The sequence below is a fragment of the Pyxicephalus adspersus genome, chromosome 1 (assembly GCF_032062135.1).
Source record: "Pyxicephalus adspersus chromosome 1, UCB_Pads_2.0, whole genome shotgun sequence".
Taxonomy (NCBI): Eukaryota; Metazoa; Chordata; class Amphibia; order Anura; family Pyxicephalidae; genus Pyxicephalus; species Pyxicephalus adspersus.
Window position 1 is genome coordinate 105,128,477 of NC_092858.1, and position 24,880 is coordinate 105,153,356.

General features: G+C 35.9%; 1 protein-coding gene across 3 annotated transcripts in view; it reads right to left on the reverse strand.

The window, feature by feature from the left end:
- Positions 1-24,055, reverse strand: part of SYNRG (synergin gamma) — a 54,265-nt gene extending 30,210 nt beyond the window's left edge. For 2 of the 3 annotated variants that reach the window (XM_072422457.1, XM_072422442.1), the window contains exons 1-12: positions 23,957-24,055; positions 21,063-21,103; positions 20,372-20,496; positions 19,008-19,138; positions 15,654-15,759; positions 12,954-13,065; positions 9,858-9,935; positions 8,719-8,915; positions 7,598-7,840; positions 7,038-7,168; positions 5,554-5,678; positions 3,718-4,668 (exon numbers count right to left, since the gene is read on the reverse strand). In XM_072422457.1, the coding sequence (XP_072278558.1) occupies positions 3,718-4,668; positions 5,554-5,678; positions 7,038-7,168; positions 7,598-7,840; positions 8,719-8,915; positions 9,858-9,935; positions 12,954-13,065; positions 15,654-15,759; positions 19,008-19,138; positions 20,372-20,496; positions 21,063-21,103; positions 23,957-24,003 (2,287 nt within the window). In that variant the 5' untranslated portion in view covers positions 24,004-24,055. The remainder of the gene's footprint in view (positions 1-3,717; positions 4,669-5,553; positions 5,679-7,037; positions 7,169-7,597; positions 7,841-8,718; positions 8,916-9,857; positions 9,936-12,953; positions 13,066-15,653; positions 15,760-19,007; positions 19,139-20,371; positions 20,497-21,062; positions 21,104-23,956) is intronic. The other variant, XM_072422451.1, reaches the window with a different exon arrangement.
- Between the last annotated feature and the right edge of the window lie 825 nt (positions 24,056-24,880).

Here is a 24,880-nt window from a genome sequence, read left to right on the forward strand (position 1 = left end):
CACCCATAATAATCTATATTCTCCAGCTTTATTAAATCAGACCCACAATCCCCATGGCAGAGCTGGAGCAGGTAAAAAAAGACAAATTAAAGTGGGCTTAAGGGCAAAGCAGATGGAGTCTGTCTGAAAAGGGGTCTAATTTGTAAATGCAACAAGAGACATCAACTAAATACGAAGTTAAAGGAGGTGCATATCAATGCAATAGGTTACTAGGGGTGTATTTATAATGAAGTGAAAATGACAACTTTTCTGAGACCTGTTTTCACATTGAGATGAAAGAGGTAGTTTCTGTTAAGGAGTGTAAAAAAAATAAATTTACTGCTATTCAATGCTCTACAACAATTAAACATTTATTACTAAGATGGGATTTTGTTTTAATAGGAACCAACTGTATGTTAATAATACATGTAATATTAGTCAGTGTTCTCACCAGCACCTTTTTGACCTTCATTAACCACCCAGTGGTTTTTGGGTGGTTACCGAAAAGTCAGGTCACAATACAGGGGGGCTGCATATTGTTTTTTCACACCAAGCTAAAAAAGAAATTCTGGGGAGAACACTGATAGTATTCAGGATATAAATTCCTTGCCTTTTTTAAATCTTTATATTGTTCTCACATTTACAGCAGGCCATCTAAAGGGTTTTAATGCTGTCAGTGTCCTCATTGAGAAGATACACTGTATCAAATTAATCTGATCCCCAATGTTGCTAGGAAAGAAAGTGGGAGTAATTAAAAAATTGAGTCACCAAAACAGGAACGGAAGAGGAATCTTCCCAAGAAAACACTTATTCCCAAGTCAATTCTCTACACTTTCCCTCTCTTCGTGTTGAATCTACAGGATATACTGTGAAGAGAAAGAACTGGCAGAAGTTTTACATTTCCCTGCTCTAAAAAAAACAAAAACATTTTGTTGTAGTTGTACTTTTAGAGATGTAAACAGAAGGTAAGTACCCATGTGTGCCATTGTTTGGCTCACATCATAATTTTCAGATGTTTTGTTAGACAGCTTTGGGTGCACAGAAATATAGAGAATATATAATTAAATCATGTTGTATGGACTGAATGCTGTCTTTGCATTGACTGCATACAAATAACTGCAACAGATCATTTTTTGAAATTGCAGTCATTTGGCTAAAAGTAGAACGCCAGTTAATAATTGTTTTGTATAGTTGAAGTTTAAAACCTTACTGTTGGTGTCTTCACTGGAGAAATTCTTTCTTTGTAGGTATGAAGTTGCTAATGAATAATCACTAGTCAGAAAGAACAATGCTGAGATGCATTGTAAGAACAAAATATTTTCAGAACAATTCTGAAATACTTTTTTTCTACATAAATGAGTTTACAAGCTGGACCTCCGTGTAACTAGTAGCAACTGATGGAACAAACAGCAAAATAAATGGCACCAAAATGTCAAATGGTTTTACACAATTGCAGTGTGCATAATAACTTCAAAGATAAAAGTACTTTTAGTAATGTTATTAAACATAAACTATACATTGAGTATTGTATAAAGCTGAAATTTGGGTAAAGTTTTAATTTAGCCTTGGGTCCCCATCTAAAGAGTTCAATGCTGGATTTAAGTAGGTGTAGATAGTTTGGGAGAAAAACTGAACCCATCACTACACCACCAGCTGGCAGTCTCATACTTTCAACTAGATTGCTCCTTCAAAGCCCCTTCATAAGCTTTGCTGCAATGCAAATCAGACCACCGTTGTAATTTCTTTAAAGTAAGTCTAATATCCCTGAACTTTATGGGATTGACACCAAGACCCCACCAACACACTGGAGTGTCAGGTGGCCCAGGAGTGGGTAGCTTGCCTACGGATCCTAGGGTAAACCAAGTTTTACTTCTAAGGGGTTTTTTCATAAAGCAGTAACAACATTTAGCAAACATTCTCGGGTGGAGAATAAATCACTGCTATTGAAAATCAGAGACTTGAAAGATGCTCCACCATAGAATATTTGGTTAATGTAAAATTGACTGCTTAATAAATAGACCCTCCAATCTATCTAACAAGCATCCCTGAAGTGAGGAACAAGACTTAATGCAAGGATACATTAAAGTTTATGCACAGCTCAGACTTGCATCATTCTGTGCAATTGGTACAGCCAAACACAACAGTTCAAAGAAAAACCCTAGGCATTTACTAAACATAACCTGCCTTGTTTTTTTGACATACAGGCTACAGCTAGGAGGAGTTTCTGAGAGAGCTGTGACATGAGGAAGACAAAAATGCAACTGTAATGTAGCAGAGATGTCTGCTTGAAGGAGTCTACCATCTACTTGTGGATAAATGGTAGAGCTTAAATGCTGGTAGAGGGAGATCAGGATATGTGGAGGGGAGCAGAAGGGAACCAGCAAAACATTAAAAAAAAATGTGGGTGTGCCAATTTTGTTAATGACACCTTGGATAAATATTCTGTAATACGAAGGCGTAATTATTCTTAAAAAAAAAAAAATATATACAGTAAATACAGTGAAATTGGCCAACATATACAATAAACTCAACACACCTACATTTAAACATTCTAAACCCTTATACATGCAAGTTATTGTAAACTTTATATTAAGAATACTGCTGCAGTTGTTACTTTTAGAATAACACTTGTATAATCATTGAATGGCAATAATTGTTAAATATATTTTGGCACTTTTCAAAATGAACTGAGAAACTGAAATATATGAAAAAAAATAGTAAACACTGACTAAAGCCCATTATGAATTTCCAATTGTAAAGCACTAAAGGAATACATTAGTTTCTTAAATTATATCTTGATTTTTGCTGTAACTTGTAATTACAAAAAATATGTACTTTAGTAAATTCAAGTAGATGGGAGTGGGCGCTTTAGGAGACCACAGAAAATCTCTGGGCACCCTCACTGCTTCAATTTTTTGTTTACTTATAGGCATTTTTTTCTAGTTTATGCCATGATCATGTAAGGTTTTTTTTGTGAAATTCTCACCCTTATCAGGTACTTCGTTTTCATCTCAAAAATGTAAAAAAGGTCCTCCTTGAAGTTGTAAAGAATTTTATCATGGAAATACTTTGCAGATATCTGTTGAAGTAGTTTAAAGTTAACCTGACCTTGCCTATAAAAAACATTTCTTTGGCAGTACTATTAAACTGCCCACAAGTAATACTGACTGGTAAAATGCAGGTAGCGGACCCCAAGCCCATGTGTACATGAGGCTTAAACTCTCAATCTCCATTCCCTGTTAAATTCTATAAACTTTACTGACCACTGATGTACTGGTATAAAACATGACAGGGGATGAGGAGGCGGGTCAGGTTCACATACGGGTTACCTCAACTAGGCAACAGGTTACCTCAACTAGTATTGCACATCCTACTGAACTTAACAAAAGCATTAACACAAATGTCACTTCTAATATTAAATATTCAAGTGTTCCACATCACAAAAGAAAACAAAAAAAAAAAGACAAAAAAGTAAACAAACTACACTCTCGCATGTTTCTTCTTTCAGCTATAAATAACTACCCTGTTCTGCCAACTGCTGTAAAAATGATTACATATTACATGCTAAATACATGTCCAAGGAGTTACTGTAATACTTTACACAGAGGATTTGCTCCACTGTAAGATATATAGAAGGGAAAAAGAAAATTCCACAGCATAAAGCTCACTAATTTGTAGTATCTAGTCTAGATTTACAGCCATGTCATCTTTACCAAAGCAATCTAACCAATTCCTCACCTGCAGCAGGCGGATGCTGACCACTAACCGTTGGCAAATCCAGAGAACTATCAGACATACCATGCTTCAATTCCCCGCCCAAATCTGACAACTTCATATCAAACTGGATAGAAAGTGCATCTTCAGAGTCATCCTTTCCAAAGCTGCTACCACCAATTGAAGGAAGATCTAAGGACTTAATAGAGACAGAGTCCTCTTTGGCTTGCTTAAGGGCAGCAAACTTGTCCACAAAAGATTTTTCAGAGTTGCTCTCGGCAGTGGTAAATTTGTCAAATTGGAATGCGAAGTCATTGTCTTTAGGGAGACTGGCAGCATCTTTAGATTCATCATACCCAGCACAAGAATTGTCCAGAGAAAGGTGCTCAAACAAATCATATTTGTTACTAGATACTGAAGAAGTGGGTTGAATTATTTGGCTCAAACCAGTAGAGAGTACTGGATCAATTGTACACAATTCCTGCTTGAAGGCTTCATATTTGTCTGCAGTTTTTTGTTCCACAACACTGCTGTTACTTGTCAAGAAATCAGTAAAGTCATTTTGGCTACCAGCAGATGTATTACTGGTTGGTCCTCCAAAAAGTGTGAAGTCTCCAAATTCATCAAGTAGGGAGGAACTTTTAGCAGGCACAGCTGACACAGGAACATGTGAGGATGATGATGAAGATGACAAAGGTAATGATGACAATGTTAATGAAAGTGCAGGCACAGGCAATGAAACAGGCTTGGATGAATGGAATGTTTTTGGAAAGGCATTGCTTGCAATAGAAGGAAATGAAAGGTCGGATGAGGAGGTCAGCTGAATAGGTGGTTTCTGGGTAGGGCCAGTATGAAATCCAAGAGACGTTTGGGTTTCTCTTAACGGCGTGTCTAAAGGAGATATGCTGTCTGCTGTTTTAAAGTCTGTGAATCCATCATCTGCTGAAGATGATTTAAAATCGGTAAAACTATCGCCTATGTAATCAAAACAAAACAGAAAATTAAAAATTAAAATGTAGGTTATATAGGTGAATGATTTCAAACAGCCTCTTTTAGAAATGTCTTACAGAGATCAAAGAGGAAATATAGAACTATTTCTATACAACATTATGAGAACAAAGAGAATCAACCATTATTATAAAAACATGTTCACCCCTAAGGCAACAGTTCATAAAAAAACTAAAACAAACGAACAGACTCACTGAGATGGATAAAGGCTAATCCTGTCAGAACTTTGAAAAACCACCTTTTACCCTTATTACAGCACTGAGTCTGTTGGGATAGCCAACATAAAAAGTTATCATATTTTATGTCCCACTTACTTATTTCTATGAATTGTTATGATGGTGTGTTGTCTACTTCTAGGTAGGACTTTTACACTTTTACAATAAAAAAAGTTTACTTTCAACTATACCTAAAGATTTCTAATTCCTAAAAGATTAAAAAGTGACTAATATTAAATACTAGAAGACTGCACAGAAGCAATAAGGTTAGGATAAATCCCTGCCTCTTAATAACTCTGGGAATTGTTTTTGTTGTTGTAAAAGTGCAGTAACCCTACTTGTATCATAACAGATATTGACATTTAAAAGGGGTTTTCCACAAAATTACACAATTTAGTTTACAAGTTTTCACCACTACAATTCTGACTTCCATCTAAAGCTAGGAGAAACATGTATCCATTTGACAAAAGATAATTAATGTAGATTTTATACATCCTAAAGACTGTAGTATGGTCCATGTTCCAGGAGAAAGGTGCAGTGCGCCCATGGCCATCAGTGTAAGCATTTGTAATACAATTTTTAATAATGTTAAGAAAGCACCCAAAATATATGTAGTTTTCTTTTATTTTAACCTTACCTATAAAGGGACCGGTGTTTTCCAGTTTGCTGTCCACATCAATTGTTTTAAATACTGCGTATTTATCAACCACAGGAGGTGCAGTCGTTTGTGTTCCAGATACTGGCATTAGTAAAGGGGGAGCACTGAGCAATAAAAAATAAATAATAATAATCAATTTTACCAATTACCTGTTACATGTTAAAATAAATGCTCACTGAATGTTGCACACTTTTTAATATCCTTATAAACACCACTGATCATATTTAAAGCAGAACTAAACCTAACAATTAAAAAATTCCCCCTCCTCCTATGGAATTTTGGGGACAGCTCTGTATTCATTAGGGAAAGATGGCAAACAGGACTGCAAATTTATTTTTTTGCACAAGGGACATCACTTCAGTCTCTTCTGCGATAATGTAAGCGTTTGAGTTGAGTTCACTAGAATGTCACAGCTAATGTAAACTCAGCCTGTGTATAGGTTTGGGAGTGTTAACTTTTCAGGTTTAGGTGGCCATTGCAAGCATGCAACACTTTTGGTTGAATATTTGTACAGTGGGAAATGAGTATTTGACGCACCCAGAAGCATCATATACATACAGCCACCGAAGGTCAGAAACATGGTGGAGTTTAAAAACACTGGGGTGTGTTAAAAAAGTTGTAGGAAGGGCAGTGAGAATGTACAAAGTAGAATAATATACCATAGAATCTTCAAAAAACAGAAAATCTTTGGTCAATGTTGGTGACCTCAACTCCTACAAATGGCAGTTTCTTGCTTATCCTGCTAAACATGTTTCCCTTGAATGCTCTCTCTCACGTAGGTACTTCATGTTCCTTTACCTGTAAAACCTGAAGTGCATCCAATCAAACATTATATTAGCCTCTGTACCAAGCATGCATCCTGAAGTTTACATTTTGTATGCCGGAAAAGGGCACAAGAATGAAAAAGTGACATAAAGCCCAAACACCAGTAGAAGATGGTCATGTGGGCAACAAAATAGTTTCACGTGTACAGAATTTACATTCCATCCAAATGAGGGCAATAGTTGGAAGAAGGCTACAACACTGGTGGCTGGGTGGAAAAGGGATATCTCAGAAGTGTACAGAGAAAACTCTGAAGGTTAATATATATTTATTTTTTTTACTATATTTGTTTGGATGTTTTTTACAACTAACTTTAATGCTTTAATCACTGACCCAGAACAGGTGTACAGCATAAAAGCAAGAGATAGCCAGCCAAGTAGCATATTTTGTGGAGGTCAGAAATAGCAGTCTATATATTTATTAGTACAAACAAACTTATTATCTGGTTACAAAACACTGAAATGTGACTGGGTACTCAGGTTTTTACACTCTACATTCTGGTATGCCTACATTATTTGCACAGAACGGGATTTGTTCATATTTGATGCCCCAGATATGCACTTAAGTCTGGAATAGGAACATCACATGGAGGAAAATAATTATTATTTAAACATACAGGGTAATAGTGTATGTTTTACTACCTGCTCTTTAGCAGTGAAGATGGCATTTTGGATTTATCACTTTGGAAATCAGAGAAAGAGTCATCAATAAGTCCAGATTTGGAGGCATCTTGAAACTCCTGGAAATCATCATCTTCAGGCTTGAAAAGCTGCTAAAAAAAAAAGAAGAGAAAAGTTATACAGCCTACTAAAGCTTTTTATCAATGACCTAACAAAATTATATTAAAATTTTCAGCAAATAATTGAAACACTGGTTTATGAAATCCTGCCAGTAGCATTCTTATAACTTATGCTGTTTTGAAAGCATAATATTGTGTGTGGTGTAAAATACTCCATGCTTATGAAAAAATCAAATCATTATTTCATGTCAATCTTTTCATTCATAATAACAAAATTATAATAAATATCATGCTGATATTATATGAAACACTGTCCAGTAATCTGCCTGGCCAGAATTTACAGAATATGAAGACTAAAACCACAGATGGCTAATGGTTTTACTAGGTTCAAGTTTTATCTTCATTGTTTTTCTAATACACGGATTGTAATCAGAAAGGAGATACAGATAAAACAGTCCTTACCGGTTGAGTAAAGGTTGATGGCATAAAGGGCTGCATTGTAACATTTCCTGCCACAGCTGGTGTATTCTTCATTGTTACAACTGGCTGGCTGACATCCAGAGGCTTAGAGGCAGCAGGCCTTTGAGAAACACCATGCAATGGATCCACAGTTGAGGGGAAACTTACTTGAAAGCTACTTAAAGTTGGTATAGGTGCTGAGGAAAATTGATTCAGCACATCCATAGTCAAGGAACAATCTCCCCTCTGTTTCAAGGAAAAAAAAAAAAAAAAAAAAACATATGTGTCTATTTTACACAACCAATAGTGAACTACATTTTTCCATTAAAATATTTACATAAGTGCACTGTATTGGAGCAAATACAACTTGAGAAAAAAAAAATAAAAATAAAAAGTGTATGAATATTTTTATACTGGCTCAGAGACAGAGGGAAAAGTCTTCATTATTAAGGCCCCCTGAGATTGCTTAAAAACATTGATCATTAATGTGTACTCGAACTGGCTCAAAATATTTATAAAAAGGTAAAAAAAAGTGCTAAATGTCCTGACAATATGATAGCTAAAATCTGAATTGGACAGAAATTAGGACTACTTGGGCAATCTGGATCTAGGACCGAAGGAGATTACCATTGACACTGGGGTCAAGTTGAAGCCCAACATAGATACTTGCAGAAACCACCTAGCCTTATTTCAGTGCGGTAGTGACCTTAGAAACATTTCAGGACAGCTCAGGTTGACTTTAAAAAGCAGCCTGCAGGCTCCAGTCGTGTGACCTGAGCTTAAAAGGCGATTCTGGGAAGGAGGATATAATTTGGTTTGCTGCAAGCAGTGGAAGCAGTTTTCTTAGTCATGACTTTCAGGCAAATGCAAGATAGTAACTTTGTTGCAAGTGACAGGCAGCATGGAGTGAATCTTAGAGCTGGATGTACACATTTTTCTTTCCCCTCCATGTGTAAGCAAAATTCCCCTAAGATGCTTTATATAGGAGGATAGACAAACCTATTTTTATAATGGTTTATTATGTGAATATTTATTAGGAATTATAGTATCGGACACACACTAAAAGAACACATACATTTTAATAAATCACAAAACAAGTTTAAGACAACATGAAGCAGTTTTACCTGGGCAATGCCAATCATGGCAAGCACGATATACAATTCTTCTTTAGTAAGCTTTCCTGGAGTAGTTTGGTTTGCCATTGCCCAAATCTGACCCAGCATTTCCCGAGGAAGTCCAGAGGACAGAAGGATTGGATATAGCTTGGCTGTGTCTATTCCTGATGGAGTAAGGGTTGTTTCCAAAATACTTTTGTAAAGGTCTAAAGAAGAATAAATATATATTTTCATATTTTCAGAAAAAGCTTATTTTACAACATTATCACTAACTTTTGTAAAAGCAATTTTAGTAATAGACAGATTCTGCTAGGAATATTAGCCCTTGGATAAACTATATGTCTTGCAGCTCCTTTTTGCATTCATGTGAAAAATACTAAAAAAAAAAAAAAAAAAATCCAACAGGAAGCGTAGGATCTCCTTTTAATCGCCACAGCAGATGTGTAGAAAAAAGCATGTCATGAACAAAACTTCCAAGATTTGTAAGTAACAGTTAGGTGGTCAAATCTTTTAGCATCTTCCAAAAACCCCATATATCAGTCTCGGATAAACCCACTTTTTACATACATACAAAAGAAGTTGCTCTATAAAGTTGAAAGTAAGGGATGGGAGCTGTCAGGAATGTTCATATACACCATATCTTGCAAAAGATAACTAAAATAAATTGTCCTTGACCTCTAAAGGTAATCCTGCCCATTTATTATCCAGTCTAGGCACTAATAACCCCCACAAAACTGTGCAGATAAACAATTCAACATTCTTCATTTCATTACCATCCATGGCAATTGTCACATGCAAACATTAAAGAACACTGCAACTTTTTCTGAAATAAGCAAATACCCTGGATATTGTATATGGTAAAATATCATATTCCAGTTGTGTAAAACAAAATAATTTTACCTTAATAGAACATCCCTAACAGATCACATTTGTTAGACATTGTGGCAGCTGAACCATGAATTGTGTGGTACAGATTAAATAAGGGCGTTCCCTTATTGACAATACCTGCTTCCTTTCAAAAAAGGCTGCAGCCACAGTTGTGTAATTGATATAGCCACCAAAACAGAAAACTATTTTTAAGAGTGGTTTTAATCTCCACTTAGTTTAAACAAACAAAAGGACTGCAATACAAATTTAAGAGGAAATACCTGGAACAAGACTGTCATTGTAAATCCATGAAGGTAGCATCGGTTCAGCTGCTTCACTTGAGAACATCCTAACGCCAACTGTTAATAAAAGGGAAAAACAATTAAAATCCATATTCATGCCTTACAAACAATTCAAACATTATCTTTTTTTTTTTTTTTTTTTTTTAAGAGCTCTTCTGCAAGCTTGTAACTGTTTAATGACCAAGACAAACTCTGCAGTTTCTTTTTTGCATATCAAAGCACAGCTGAGGATTTTATACAGTAACTGACACCATGCTGCCTAATAATATGTTGAAACAAACATCTGTCCTAATTGCATTTTTTTTAAAAATGTACTTGTTCCGACTTACTTACAAACTCAACTCAAGAACAAACCCACAGTCCCCATCTCGTAAGTAACCCGGGGGACTACCTGTATAACAATTTTATGGAAAGACTATGTTGTTGCAGCATGAAGCTCCGTCCAATGAGTTTGGAGGCATTTACTGAAACTTGACCAGATAAGATGTTTTAATAAACCTCAGAATTCATTGTGTAACTGTCATTAGCAGTTGAAATTTAGACATCAACATAACATTGGCAAATGGTCCAACTCTTGCTTCATGCTATTTAATATGAAAAATTTGACAGGAATATAGGCTCTTTAGGCATCACACTGAATAAAGAAGCAGCCTAAAGCAACAATACAAATTTCATTGCTCAGTATTGGCAACCTGTAACTACATTTAGTGCTTGATTTGGCCAGACCACGTTATACTAATCCCTGACTTGAGATAAATCTCAGGTCCCAAAGTAAATATGACACAAAGTTTAAATGTACAAAAGGTATCTATAGAAAGTGACAATATACTTTTTTTTTTTTTTTTTAGACTTTGTAAGTATGGAAGGAACCCCACTCATTTGATTGGGTTGGGCTATGCAATATGCAGAACATCACACAAAAATGTAGTTGAAGTGCTTTGAGCAGTAGGGATTGGTAGGTGGGCTTTGGGGTCCCTTTAATGAATTAATTTATTAGAACACAGCACACAGACGAGTGTTCTGTGTGATGCGTTAACATACAGGTTTCTGCATTGAAATGAGGTTAACTAGTGGTAACAAGCCCAAACACTAAGGAAAGTAGACAGAAAAGCAGGAATGGTAAGGCTTTTCACAGGAGAGAAACCTAATCCTAATCTTTTTTAGCAAGTTTAATACAAAAACATTGAATACTGAATGCATGCATTAAGGATGTACAGGTGGATATGTGTAATCTTGTGTCCTCCTTTCCACACTTGTTCAGGTGGGAGTGACCTGATAAGAAGATGGTTGTGGCTGTTATGCCTGATGAGTCATGAGAAAGAAAACAGCTAATAATAAACAAAATATAGTCTCATACTAACAATTGCAAGTTTTTTTTCACATTATAATGTAACAAGGAGGTTTGATCAAAGTGAGCTAGCAATGATCATGTAACAAGTTGATTGGTTGAGATCAGTGTATATTTGTTAACTCCAGATATCATAGAATTGAGTGCTGATGCTGACATTTTCTGGAAACACTTAAAGAAATGCCAGCTTCTCCCTGCCTGACCCTTCCCAGTTACATGATATAAAAATGGGCACTCCCTGGGGTAAATGGAGTCGTGTGATCTTGCTGCTGGAACTGCTGAACTGTTTTGGGCTATTGTACATCTCCAATAAAAATAAGCACTGACTTGTAATTATACAGTGTTTTGTGTTGTTCTTTATTAAGTGTCCAGAACCTCATGCATTATTTCTTGCAGTCTTTGTAGTCTCATTATTGAAGACAATTTTATATTTGATGATGTCTAAAATGCCATATTTTGTTCCTACCTGTCTAAAACAAATAAAAATACCTTAACATAATTTTTTTTACAGAATATAGCAAAGCCAGAAAATATTTGTTATAAAAGAAACAAGCAGACAAATTAGGAAGCGATACATTTGCTGTCCATCCAGCCAAAGAAAAAAAAGTTTTATTGGATGAATTTAGCGTGAGATATAAACATTGCATGACAAAATACAAATAAATAGAACAGGTAATTTTTTGTGTCTGTAGAGGGTTGCTTACAGAAACTAAAGTCTAAAAATATCAAACAGAGTTAGCATGTATGAAATTGGAACCCCAATAGCATCACACACAATTCTTTTCTTGTTTTTTCCAAAACACTACTTAGCAGACCTCAATGAATTCACCAATCATTTTTCTTGTTTTTTTACAAAAAATTAAAACAGGAAGATTGAAGATAGAAAATAAAGGGGCTCAAAATGTGGTGGTGTACTGGGGAGTGTGGGGGGGAGATAAGGTCTATCTAACCTTTTAAAGATTTGATAATACAAAGACAAAACAACTCTTAAAATAAGCAAGACATCAATCATTTCTAGCTGGTCTTGATTAGGTGGGGTAGTCAACTGCTGCATAGGCTACAACAGACTGATCTGTTAGATAAGTTAAGTGTATGAGCTTATGTGTATAAAATGGCAACAAAATGTATAGTCCTGCATTTTTTACCATGTTTTAGCACAAGCTATTAGCATGAAAAATACATATTGATCTGCTTTTTGGGGACTTTTCTAACCTAATCAATCACTCCCACTTTCAATTCTTTACAACAAAAATGCTTATTTTTCTGTAGTCCAAGATAATAACTAAGAGGGCTGTTTAAAGTAACACAAGCAGTGTAGAGAACACAGGACAGCTCTAAACTTAGGACAAGATCAACATTTACCAGAAAAGGGGACATAGAAAAGTTCATTGATATGACAGAAAACCTCCTCAAGCTTGACCTGCCACTAGGATCTTCCTATTTGTACACTTTTGGAGATGTTGGTTGCCCTGATAGATTGCTTAAAGATGACAAAGTGATTTTTGAGTGATTTATTTGGATCCATATGTCTGTGGACAGAGCTTTTTGTCTGGTTGAAATTGTTTTTTCCTAAATGGAATGCCACTCAGATGCAGCCAGCTTTTCATAACCACAAAACATGTAGAGTTGCCCGACGTAGCCCCCAAGGGTTTGAGCAAAGAGATAAGGAGAGACATTTTCTTTACAGCCCAGTTTATTATAAACATATCATTTCCCTACAGCATTACCTGGTTTCCTTGCATGCATTATAGGAGTTGGATGCATTTTGGCATCCCTGGAAAAACCGTCCAAGTTTCCTTTAATGGCTTCCAGTGCATCATCTCTATTTTTTTCAGTAGTCTAAAAGAATTAATTAGTGAATGCAACAGAATTAGTTAATTTAAAACATAAAGAGAATAATTTAGGACAGGGCTTGCTTAGGATTCTAAATATTCAGTGAAGGCATTTGACACAGTTAATAAAAATGTGAGAAAAGAAAGCTGGGGTTTTTTAGGCAAAACAAATTTGTACTGTATATTTCACACAATTAATCATATATAACAACAATGGTGATATGTGGTCATTCCCATTAAATAAGCATGGAATATGTAGATCATTAGCTATACACATCAGATACCTGACTAAAAACACTGACATAAAGTCCCTTGCCTCGAAGTGTTTCACAATATGGCTTCCTCAGGGGATTGGCAGAGACCGATAATAGCAGATGGATAACTGTAAATAATCATCTTACACAAACCTCAGCTATTTACAACCATTTTGGACCTTGTTTATCCACCACACCAATATATCAACCCACTACTATCCTCAACCATATTTCCATGATCTTCTTGTGTATATCTTGTACTCATACATTACCATGGACTCTTTATCCCAGCAATACCACAGCATATTCTTAACCCATACACACTTACAGCAATTTATTTGTCCCCAAACATTACCCATCATTTACTCACCAGTAATCACTATATCTTGAACCCACATGTCACATATTTTTCATCCAACATACAAATATTTATTTGGTTGATTTATGTATTTTTGTTGAATCGTTGAATGATGGTAATTTGTATAAGAATTCATTGCCTATTGTACATTGTAAATACTACCCAGTCTCACACAGAGTATTATAGGTCTCTGCCAGTCCCCTGAGGAAGCCACACGGCAAAATGTGTCGAGTCAAAGGACTTTACGTCTTATACTCCTGTAATTTATTCAGGTTTCTGACATATATAGCTAATGGTCTACATATCCCATGCCTATTTAATGGGAATGACCACATATCATATATTATACATAACATATATTGTTGTTATAAATGATTGTGTGAAATATACAAAACAAATTTGTTTTGCCTAAAAAAAAACCCAGCTATCTTTTCTCTACTTTTTATTTACCTATATATTGTGGGGTGGCAAACATTAACATACAAAGGAAGGATTGCTATTCTTACTATACATTTGATTTGACACAGTTATCCAATGCCTTGAATTCAACACTTTGATACAATGACCTAGAAAAAGTATGATATTCACGAATGCCTGATCTGCATACTTGTTTTGGGTTAGTAACCCAAAGTACCTAAAGAAAAGGGTCAGCATGACAGCAAGGCACTTAACATTTGCAAATTAGTTGATAGCAAAGCAAGTACCTGGGTTTCTCAAAAGAAAGGTTTCCTTTATTGCTAAATGCTATTCCTCAGGAGCCACAAGGTTATACCGGTAATGCATTGTGTGTGTGTGTGTGTGTGTGTGTGGCGACACATGACATTGTCTTGTAAACGTCATGAAATATTACTGGTATGCATTTAGCATTTATAATATAATGGTTTGAAACCCGAATTTCAGCTTTAATATGAACTTTCGTCCAGATCATGCATAGTAACACAATTGCATATTCTGATCATGGAGTAAATACTTTTTTTTCCAAAAATTCATAACACAAGTTTGGAATTTTTTTTCTAAACATAATTTTGTCAGCCTGTCAAATGATATTATTCAAAAGGATATTTCTAATCTGCTAGGAACTGAAAAACCAGACACGAGCATTTGACCTTTAAAAAGGGATAACTATATATTAAAAGCAACCAGATAAGTAAAGAATTACTTGTTCTAAAACTCTTTTACTGGTTGTTAAAAATATGTTACTAGTTCAACATACAGTCTTTTACTGCCAAGGATGTATTCCCTATGTCCCAGCTTTGAAAGGGTTTAAACAACATGTAAGGTGTCAACTCCTGGAGTACTGCACCCTCTCATGGTTCCTGGGCTGTATTCTTCCCCCTGGGAGCCTGGGACAACATTATGTCCCAGGTTGGAGAGCCATAGATTTTCTGCAAAATGTTAATCTGCAGACGCTCCAATCCGATTCAGGAAAGCAATTGTTTAGTACATACTAGTTATCACAACACATTGAAAATTTATATTATTGTGAAGGGTCATTGCATCTACTTGTCAGAAAATGCTCCCAAAGCGGACTGGCTTTGCTTAGAGATACACTTTTAACACTTTTGTAGCCTTTTGTAAGCAAAACCATATATAGCACCTGGCTTGCAGTGCCAGTGTTGTGTATCTTATTTTCACCTTGATCTCTTGTACAATTAAAAACAAAAAAAAAACAGGTTAGCAACATCTTCCCTCCAACAATTCTTTTTAGTGCTTAAAACTTTCTATTCTATATAAAATATTTACCAAGACATGTTGAATTATTAAAGTTATGTAGAGGTTATCAAGGTTATGTAGCGAACAAAACACATAGATTGTTCTGAATACCAAGTTTTGACACATTTCCTTTTCTTTGCAGATAATACCACCCTCTGATGTTGCACGTGTTGAAAGATGCAGAACAAAGATAACACCAAAGCATGACCTAATACCATTGGGGAAATAAACCATAAACTACCAAGCAATATCTGTAGGTTTTTAACTTACTTTAGGTTTTACACTGCTTAGCATTCGTAACTTCTGCTTTTGTTCTTCAAACTGTCTTCTTTTTCTTTCTTCCTCCAACATTTTCTGCTGCTGTTCAAATCGCTTTCTAAATATTTAAATTCAGAGAGGAAAAGAGGTACATACACATTTACAATGGGTAACATGCAAGAGGCAAAAAATAAAACCTAAATAATTAATCTTGTATATACTGGAGTTTAAATCAAGTTTTAGTAATGATTTTTGCAATGTTAGGTACTATAGCCTTAGTCAAGGATTGTTTAGTATATTTAGTGTATTTCAGGTCTGCTAAATTTGGAAATGACATCAGTTTCAATGAATTGGCTCTAGTTCTTGTGATACAGGAATCGTAATAGATGATTTTACCAACACCCAATGTTAACACAGCATATTATTATCAATCTTTACTTACACCAATGTTTTGCATTTCATATATTAAATGTAGCAATATTTTCATAAAACTTTCATTTGCCTTTTTTTGATACTTTTTTTTTAAAGAAATATGAACTCTTCAAGAAGAAGTTGTTTAAACGATAATGTATTTTGCTACATTTGTGGTGAATATTCCCAGCAAAAACAGAGAAGAAACATTACAGAATTTGTAAAACAAGCATATCTTGCATATTTTGGTATTAAACTGAGGGACCAAGATAAATATTGGGCTCCCCATATGGTTTACAAAACTTGTGTAGAGTGTCTACATCAGTGTAAAAATGGAAAATTGAAAAGTTTGAAATTTGGTGTATCTATGGTGTGGCGAGAGGATATACAGGGTTTGGAGTGTAATCCAGAAGTTAGCAGTGGAAGTGAATATGAAGGAAGTGTTTCATCAAACCAGAAGTTCTCCAAAGAAGGAGCTCAATGATTTAATATGTGACCCAAGTCTGTCAAAACAAGCATCTGAACTTTTAGCATCCAGGCTAAAAAAAAAACAACTGTCTGAGATGGGAAGTTAAAATAATGGTTTATAGGACAAGAGAGGTGACACTCCTACCATATTTCAGTGAAGATGAAGACTTGGTGTACTGTTGTACCCTGGCATATGGGCTAGTAGTCGAGTACCAGAATACTAAGCGGAAGACTGGCGGCTTTTCTTATACAGTTCCACTGGAAGTTTGAAATCTGTTTTACTGCATAATGGCAACTGCTATGTATCAATTCTAACTGGTCACTCGACAAAACTTAAAGAAGAATATGAAAATATCAAAATGGTCTTACAAAAGCTTTGCTATCATGAACACCAATGGTACATATGTGTTGATTTATAAATGGTGAAATTCCTTCTTGGACAGCAATCTGCTTGTGGGATAGTAGAGCAAAGCAGGATCACTGGAAAAAAGTGACATAGCCTCCAAGAAAACATGAAAAAAGGTGCAGCGAACATCCTAAATGAGCCAATGGTTGACAAAAAAAAAAAAACATTTTACCTCTACTACACATTAAGTTGAGAATAATTAGGCAATTTGTTAGGGCTCTGTGAACAAGGATGGCGATTGCTTCAAATATAGTTTGTAGATTCTTCCCTAGATTGAGTACTGAAAAATTCAAAGCAGGAATCTTTGATGGATCCCAGATTCAGAAACTGATAAACGATTCAAATTTCACAAGTTACATGACCGATACTGAAGCTTCTGCCTGGCACAGCTGTGTTGGTTGTCAAGAACTTCTTAGGTAACCATAAAGCACAATATGCTTTATGAAGAACAGGTACAAAACTTGCTCTTAAACTTTAAAATTTTGGGTTCTACTATGAGCATAAAGTTATACTATCTCCATAGCTATTTGCAAAAATTTCCAGAAAACCTTGGCAATTTCAGTGAGGAACAAGAGGAGAGGTTCCATCAAGATATAATGGAAGGTGATGGAAGAAAGGTATCAGGGCAGATGGGATGGACACACGAATGACAGACTACTGCTGGAGCCTTCAACGTGATTCTCCTGATCATCAGCATAAAAGGAAACCATATACATACAAGTCAATGAGTTTTTCATTGACTTTTTGTGATTAGTTCTGTAAGTATACTGAATATAGAATATATTGACATTAGGTATTTCAAAAATGTAGTTTTGTATGCGTAGGCATATGTAGTTTAATTTTGCTTAATTTTCATGTTTCATTAGTTTTCTATGAGGTCATTATTGAGGTCATTATTTCAAAAACTAAAACCAAAACCAAGCAAAACCAATACCATATTTGCCATCAAACATAATGACTTAAAATGACTTTAATCTGTTTGGCAGGAAAATATTTGTTGACCAGTGTTTTAGATTTGAGTGCTCAACCTACTGTTTTGTTCAAAGAGACCGGTCATGCGAGAAACATGCAGATTGTTAATCTTTTTTATGATGGTAATAGTTACTTCATTGTGATGCCGATTCCCTGATCTAGGAAAAAAATGAGGATAAAAAGTGATAACTTTTCCCCCATTTTCCCTAGCTGCATACAACTGTACCTAACAGTAGGGCACTGTCCTACTGTTAAACAGTTTTAAAAGCATATCCTTAAATACCTTCATGACCTGATGGGCAGTCGTGTCCCACTTTGCCTGGATGTTGGTATCTTGAGCATTGTCCATTTCTAATTTAAGTCCCAGTTTTACATTCTTTATTCCTATTTAAATTGTGCTTTGATGTAATGTATGCGTTGTTTGTGTAGGCCTCTCATGCTCTTTTTTGGTCTACATATGTATACTTGTATCGATAGTCAATAAACTTTGTGAAGACACATTACCAACCAGGAAAAACAGCACCATATTCTCTCTTGACAGGTTTGCATTTAAAAATACTGGCAGGAAATCATCCCTACCTTCCATAATATTCCTTGATTTGATCTTTCTCCAAAGCTATAATTCTATGAAATAGTGGCAAGGATGCCCCAGCATTTTCCACAAAAATTTGGAGACAACAAAGTACAGATCAGAAGTACAGTTTCATATGAAACCAATTATGTAGCATCAAGCCGAATGAGCAGCCTTCTCAAACGATTTAATCCCCAAAGGAACCCTTACAAATGTTTTCAGGTCTTGGGGAATCCCTGCTAAAACCAATTTATTGACAGTTGCACAAAAGCCACACGGAAGTCAGGCAGGTGGCCTGGAAAGGCTTCCACTTGACTTTGACACCAGAACTATGCAGGCATCAACAAATGGAAGGTCAATTAGCCACAATTTGGGGAACCCCTAAAAACATTTGGAGGAAGCCTGGCTAAGAATGATTGATCTAGGGGACAAAGAAGCTTTTTCCTTGAAGAGTCCATCCTCAAGTGAGATAAATAAATGTACAGAACTATAAATTCCTTTGATAAATTCATGGTGCTAAATAATATAATTTACTTACTGTTGTTCTTCAACATACTGTTTTTGCATGTCAGGAGTGTATGCAGATGCTGCAGGAGCCATTCCTAAGTAACCGGCTTGACCCATAAAAGTGATTGGTGTTGCTTGTATGGCACCCATAGGTAGTCCACCCTGCATATTAAAGAGATGCTTCAGTTCCAAAAATCACATGTCTACAAACACAAAACACTTTCAAATGTACAGTGACAGAATCCTATATAACCATAGAAGTGTAAAAATGTGCATATGTCTAAATGGAAAAAAAATACACACAAGGACGTATTTGGAGGGATGTAATGTGTGTGTGTTACTGGAACACAGTTATAGCTAAGATATTCTATGGATCATATATATAGTATAGGTAAAGAAAAAAAGTGTGAGAAAAATGCAGGCCAGTCAGGCAGTTTAAGTCGATAGAAAGTCAAAAGGAAGGCCTGAGCAACAGCAAGTTAAACCACAGCAAGTGACAAAGGGAAGTACATGTGGTAAAATTTTGTAAAATTCCAGGCTAAAAGCGAAGTTGGGTATTTTATCATTTTTGTATAACTTATTTTTATTGGTATAACCATTTTTTTACATTTTAAGCCTCTTTATAAAGGATCAAGCTGTTCACCAGAAAAAACAATTACTATACACAATGTCATTGTACCATTTGCTGAAAAGACTGTCATTGCCATTTGCCATCTAACCTGATCGCCACTTTTACACTTACATGTTCTGTATAAAATAAATATCAGTGCGATGGCTACTTTATACATTGTCAGATTTGTCATAGACTGTTGCCACTTTAAAAAAGGTACCATAGTTCCGCTATACTCCACTTTTAGCAACTGCACACACTGCATTACTGCGTGGCCATCTATGTACATTACCTCTAGTTAGCCCCGGCTGCAAGTGCTTATCCAACCCTAGTTCCCAAAAGATAGAATTTGGTAAGTGCATGCAGCCAGGGTTAGCAAGATTGAGCCCACACAGTAACTCACTGCAAGTGGTTAGCGAGAGCAGATGCTTAGAAGCCTGGACATCTGGTTCCTTAAAATGGAGACAAAAATCCTCTCTACTTCCTACATATAAGAATATAATATAATATTTTATAAGGATTATTTTTTCTGCACTGGTAACTGTGATTTACACACATTTGCATGCCAAGACATGTAACATACTTCATGTTTAGCAATGAAGTTTTTTTAGGTTATTTTTACAGCTAACTGAGCAATAGATTGGCATCATCACCTTTGTCCTGTTACCTGTTACCAGAATAAGTAATGCTAAATCATTAAGTAGTAGTGTGGTGTTTCAGGAAGTGCAGCAGAAAACAAAAGTCACTCAATATGCTACTTCTATAAATATCAGTGATTGAATTACCTGTAAGGTCATTGCTGCTTGTGGAATCTGAGGACTGTATCTAACTGCCATCATATTTTGTACATTTGGTTGCATCACAGGTACCATAGGAAACCGACCTGTTTGCTGTTGCATTGGTATAATTCCTAAAGCAAAAAGTAAATAGTCAAATACAATACATCTAATAGTTTTGGCCTTTACAAACCCAAAATGACAGTGACATACTCAACTGACCATTGCCCTAATTTAGCGTAAAATAATACATAGTCACAAGAAAATAAAATGTTTATTATGGCTGCATGTAGCAGCACATAAACAAAAAACGAAATTATTTCTACGCCCAACTGGCCCAAATGAACATATAGGTCACCAGCTAATATAGTAAAAAGAATATTTTTGCCCTGCTACACTATTGTGCAGTAATAGAATCGTACTATATTATATAATTAGTGTCATTTACTTGTGTACAAGTTTTAATGTATGAACCTATCTGCAGCACACATTTAAAAAACAGAACACAAAGGATAAGGATACAGTTTTACTGTACTTTTATTTGAAACTCATAAGCTCTTTATTACACAGAGATTTGATGTGCACTTTGGGGAGTTCCACTGCCTAGGAATTCTGCTTTAGTTCTGTCTCCCAGGTTTTAGCACTTGTCTTTCAAAAAATTCTAACATTCCATGTCATAAATCGCATACGGCATACAAACCTTGAGATGATCCAATGCTGGTTCCTAAAGGAAACACAAAACTGTAAAAGAAAAAAGAAAAATTACCTGAAAAATGTATATACAGTGCAAGGATTTAAGCAAATGAAATTGCTAGTTTACCTACTGCTGTTCCGTTGGCACACATACATGTATTGCATACATACCTGCTTCTTGGGTGCCAAGAGGGATGCCCTCCTGCTATAATTACCAGACTAGCCCTAGTTTTGTAATCAGAAAAGAAGCAGCTGAGAAGTAAAGCAACCACAAGAGAAATAAACTACCTTTTTGGAGTGTACTTTATAGGTAATGGACTTAGAGCTAGACTATGGACATTAAAGTAAACAACCCTCTACAACAGGGGATCGTTACTTTTATTTATTTTTTGTGGCTAACAGTACAAATACAAAAAAAGCATGAATGATAGAGTGATATGATACAACACCATATGTTTTCACATTAACAAAGCAAAAAAAATCAAGAAAGTATAATTACCACTTTTTCTATAAATTAGAGAGCGAGCAATAAAGAATTTTTGAGTTTCACTGAATCGCTCTTGAATTGAACAAGTAACGAGTGTCGATATTTTTTATACTAACCATCGAACCTTAAAAAAATAGTATGGGAGAGTGTCAGAGAAAGGTCACTAAGCTATCTATTTCTAATAGTAAATTTTTTAAGTGTAAACTTGTTTTCCTGGCTAAATACAAAAACATCTGGGTACAAATAGTACCAGGTAAAATTTCCAAGAGAGAAGCTCTAGAATTTCAAAACCTCGTAGTTTGAATTCTGGGGGGAAAGAAGTAATGCATGTGAATGAACAGCTTTTGCCAGTTGGACTAAATTTGGGTATTTCCAGAATTTGTCGATAAGGTTCTTCTAAGGCACAGCAGCAAATTTCTGCGAGGGAAAAGTACATAGGGGAGTCCAACAAACTCTATATAACAAGAATATCTGTGTGAGTTTCTATGAGGGAGAAATAGACATTTGAGATATGCCTGGCCTTAAGACACTCTTCTTTGGTGATGTGGCCCAGGTTCTGTATCCATTTCTCTTCAGTCAGTAATAAGGGGTTAGGAACCCGTAAGCATAGGGGAATAGATATTGTAGATATTAGAACTTTTTTAGCTATGGAGAGCAAGATAGAGTTAATAAGATGTACAAAATATGGTAATTTAGGGAGAGAATTCAGTCTTGAGTTGTCACAAGATTTTGTGATACTTAACTGAATTAAGCAAGTCATTTGCTTAAGCAGTTTTTTAATTAAGTGATCACTCAAATTCAGTCAATTCGGACCTTCTGATATTTTTATCCTGTAAAGGGGTATATTTATTGAATCATTAATACTGGAACATAGATTTCTTGCGCCAGGTGTTGTAGTACAAACTAATAGTAGGATGGTGTGTATATTTTAGGATAATATTCTCCAGTGAAGACAAAGCCAGTTTGTTAAAAAGATAGGATATCAGTATCTGCTTTTGATGATCCTATCATTAGGAATGAATAAATGCCATCCTCCCAAAATGGTGTTACTGTGGCCAAGTAGTATAACCAAAGGCTAGGAACCACCACATCTCCATCATCAACCCAATGGGTTGATGCCTCAAGCAACATCATGCCTAACACCCACCCATCAATACCACCTGGATGCGCATACATTTTACACTTTAAGCATGGTGGTGCCCGTCTACCAACACTATCCGATAATAAAAAATATATATATATATATTACTGCCAGTGACTTTTACTTTTTATTTAGGTATACATTGTTTGTGTACTTTAAAATTTGCATTGTATTTCTTTTTGCAACTAAATGCACTGGAGCTTTAACAAGTAAAAACCAAGGTATAAGGATCTCTCACTAGCTAGCACAGGAAATACAATTTGATATGTCAAAGGACACTGATACTGTAAGACTAACACAAGTACATCATCAATTATATACACTTCACAGTTAAAATTAGGACAATAAAGAACTCTTCCTAGTCGGTATATACAATGTGTGTTTCTACTAAACCTATAACTAAAAAGAGGAAATGGTAGCTGCAGGAACAAACATTTTAGACCTGCAAGAGCAGAAAAATTATCAACTTTTGTTTTCCCACTTCTGGAAACCTGATCACCACTTTGATTACACTATATAATACCTATTGCTTTCTATGCCATTCTCCACTATCAAAGTGGCTAATGCCTCAAGCATTAAAGCATCAGGCAATCAATCAAGCTGATTTTAAATATGCAAAAAATCATGCAAAAAAAAGAAAATGTTATTATTATTGTTTTTATTTTTTTATGATTGCCATGTAGAACATAGAAATATTGGGGGGATAGGCATAACTTTAAAACAAAGAAGCAAAGGAAATCCAGTGCCATGAAATTCAGGGTAAAGCTTGGTAAACACTTTGCAATTTTTTTGATTATGGCAGAAAGCTTGGTGCTTGTATGGGGGCAGGGGGGAGGGGGGGGGGCAAGCAGGGGGCATCCAGCTGCATCCACCCCAAGTGAAACAGTCAATTTTGGCGAATGGTGTTGGGTACAACTCTGTGGACATTTTCATCACCTGAGACAAACATTCACAATTGTCTTCAGAAATGATCTATCATTTGTACACAGGAAGTGACAGGTGTAATGTTCATCCTGGTATACACGAGCCCCCCTGTCAGGTGCAATGACTGTGATATGAAGTGTGAAGACATATTAGGCTTCCTAATACAAGTTTATAGTGCTTATAGGGCACACTCACACCAGTCTATATGACTGCACACAAATGATTGCTACGTATTGCCTGCTTACACTGCCTGATATGGCTGCTGCCCCCAGATCACTACTGAAATCGCCTGACCACCACATTATCATCACCATCCCTTCACAGAACCTCAAATATAGTGTGTACACACCTGCCGCTGCCGCTGCCGGCACCCCCGGCTCCCGGTCTCATTGCCATCTTTCAGTGCTGTAAATACTGGGGCACAGCCTACTTCCGCCAGTACAACGATGTCAACTTCCGCTCGTTTCTGTGTTGTCTATGTTGGAGAATATTCCTTTATCACTGACTGAGTCGTGCCAGAAAGCTGGGATACCGGCTGGGCGTACACATAGGGTTGCAGCTGAGGGGCAGGCTGACACTAATACCCCACAATAGGGAAGCTGCAAATGTCTGTGTCACCTGGAGCCACTATAACGTTATATAAATGAATAGCTTACATTTCACTTGAGACAAATGCATGCAAGTTGAAGAAGAACGTTTTATTCTATTTATAAAACAGGGATGTGCAAGTAAATGTCAGATTCCCTGTTTTATAAACAAAGCCCTATATGTAGTTGTAGATTTTTCTGCAATTTCTATTTAGTGAGATAATTATCACTGGAACAGTAATGTCCCCCTGGCCCAAGAAATAAAAAATGTCTGGCTGCAATATGTTGTCCCTCACAGTACCCATTCTTTATTACAAGATGTCCTCTAGGTGGAATGACAGCTAGTGCCACGGCAGTGAGCTTGTGGTTATCACCCCTTCATACCATACCATGGGCCAGATTTTTTAAAGCTCTCTAAGACTGGAGAACATATACTATCATAGGAGAACCTGGGGTATCCAACAAACCTGAAATGGATTTCTTAAAAATCATTTGCTATTGGTTGGCAAATGTTTTCTATCTTGGACCAGATCCATTCCAAGTTTACTGGATCACCCGGTTCTTCTCCAGTCTTGGAGCGCTGTAATAAATCAGACCCACATGTAGCATTTCACCTGTTGATTTTTTCATAAGGCCATTTTTTTTTTTTGACTATCTGATCAGAATCTCAGTTGGATGTAATCAAT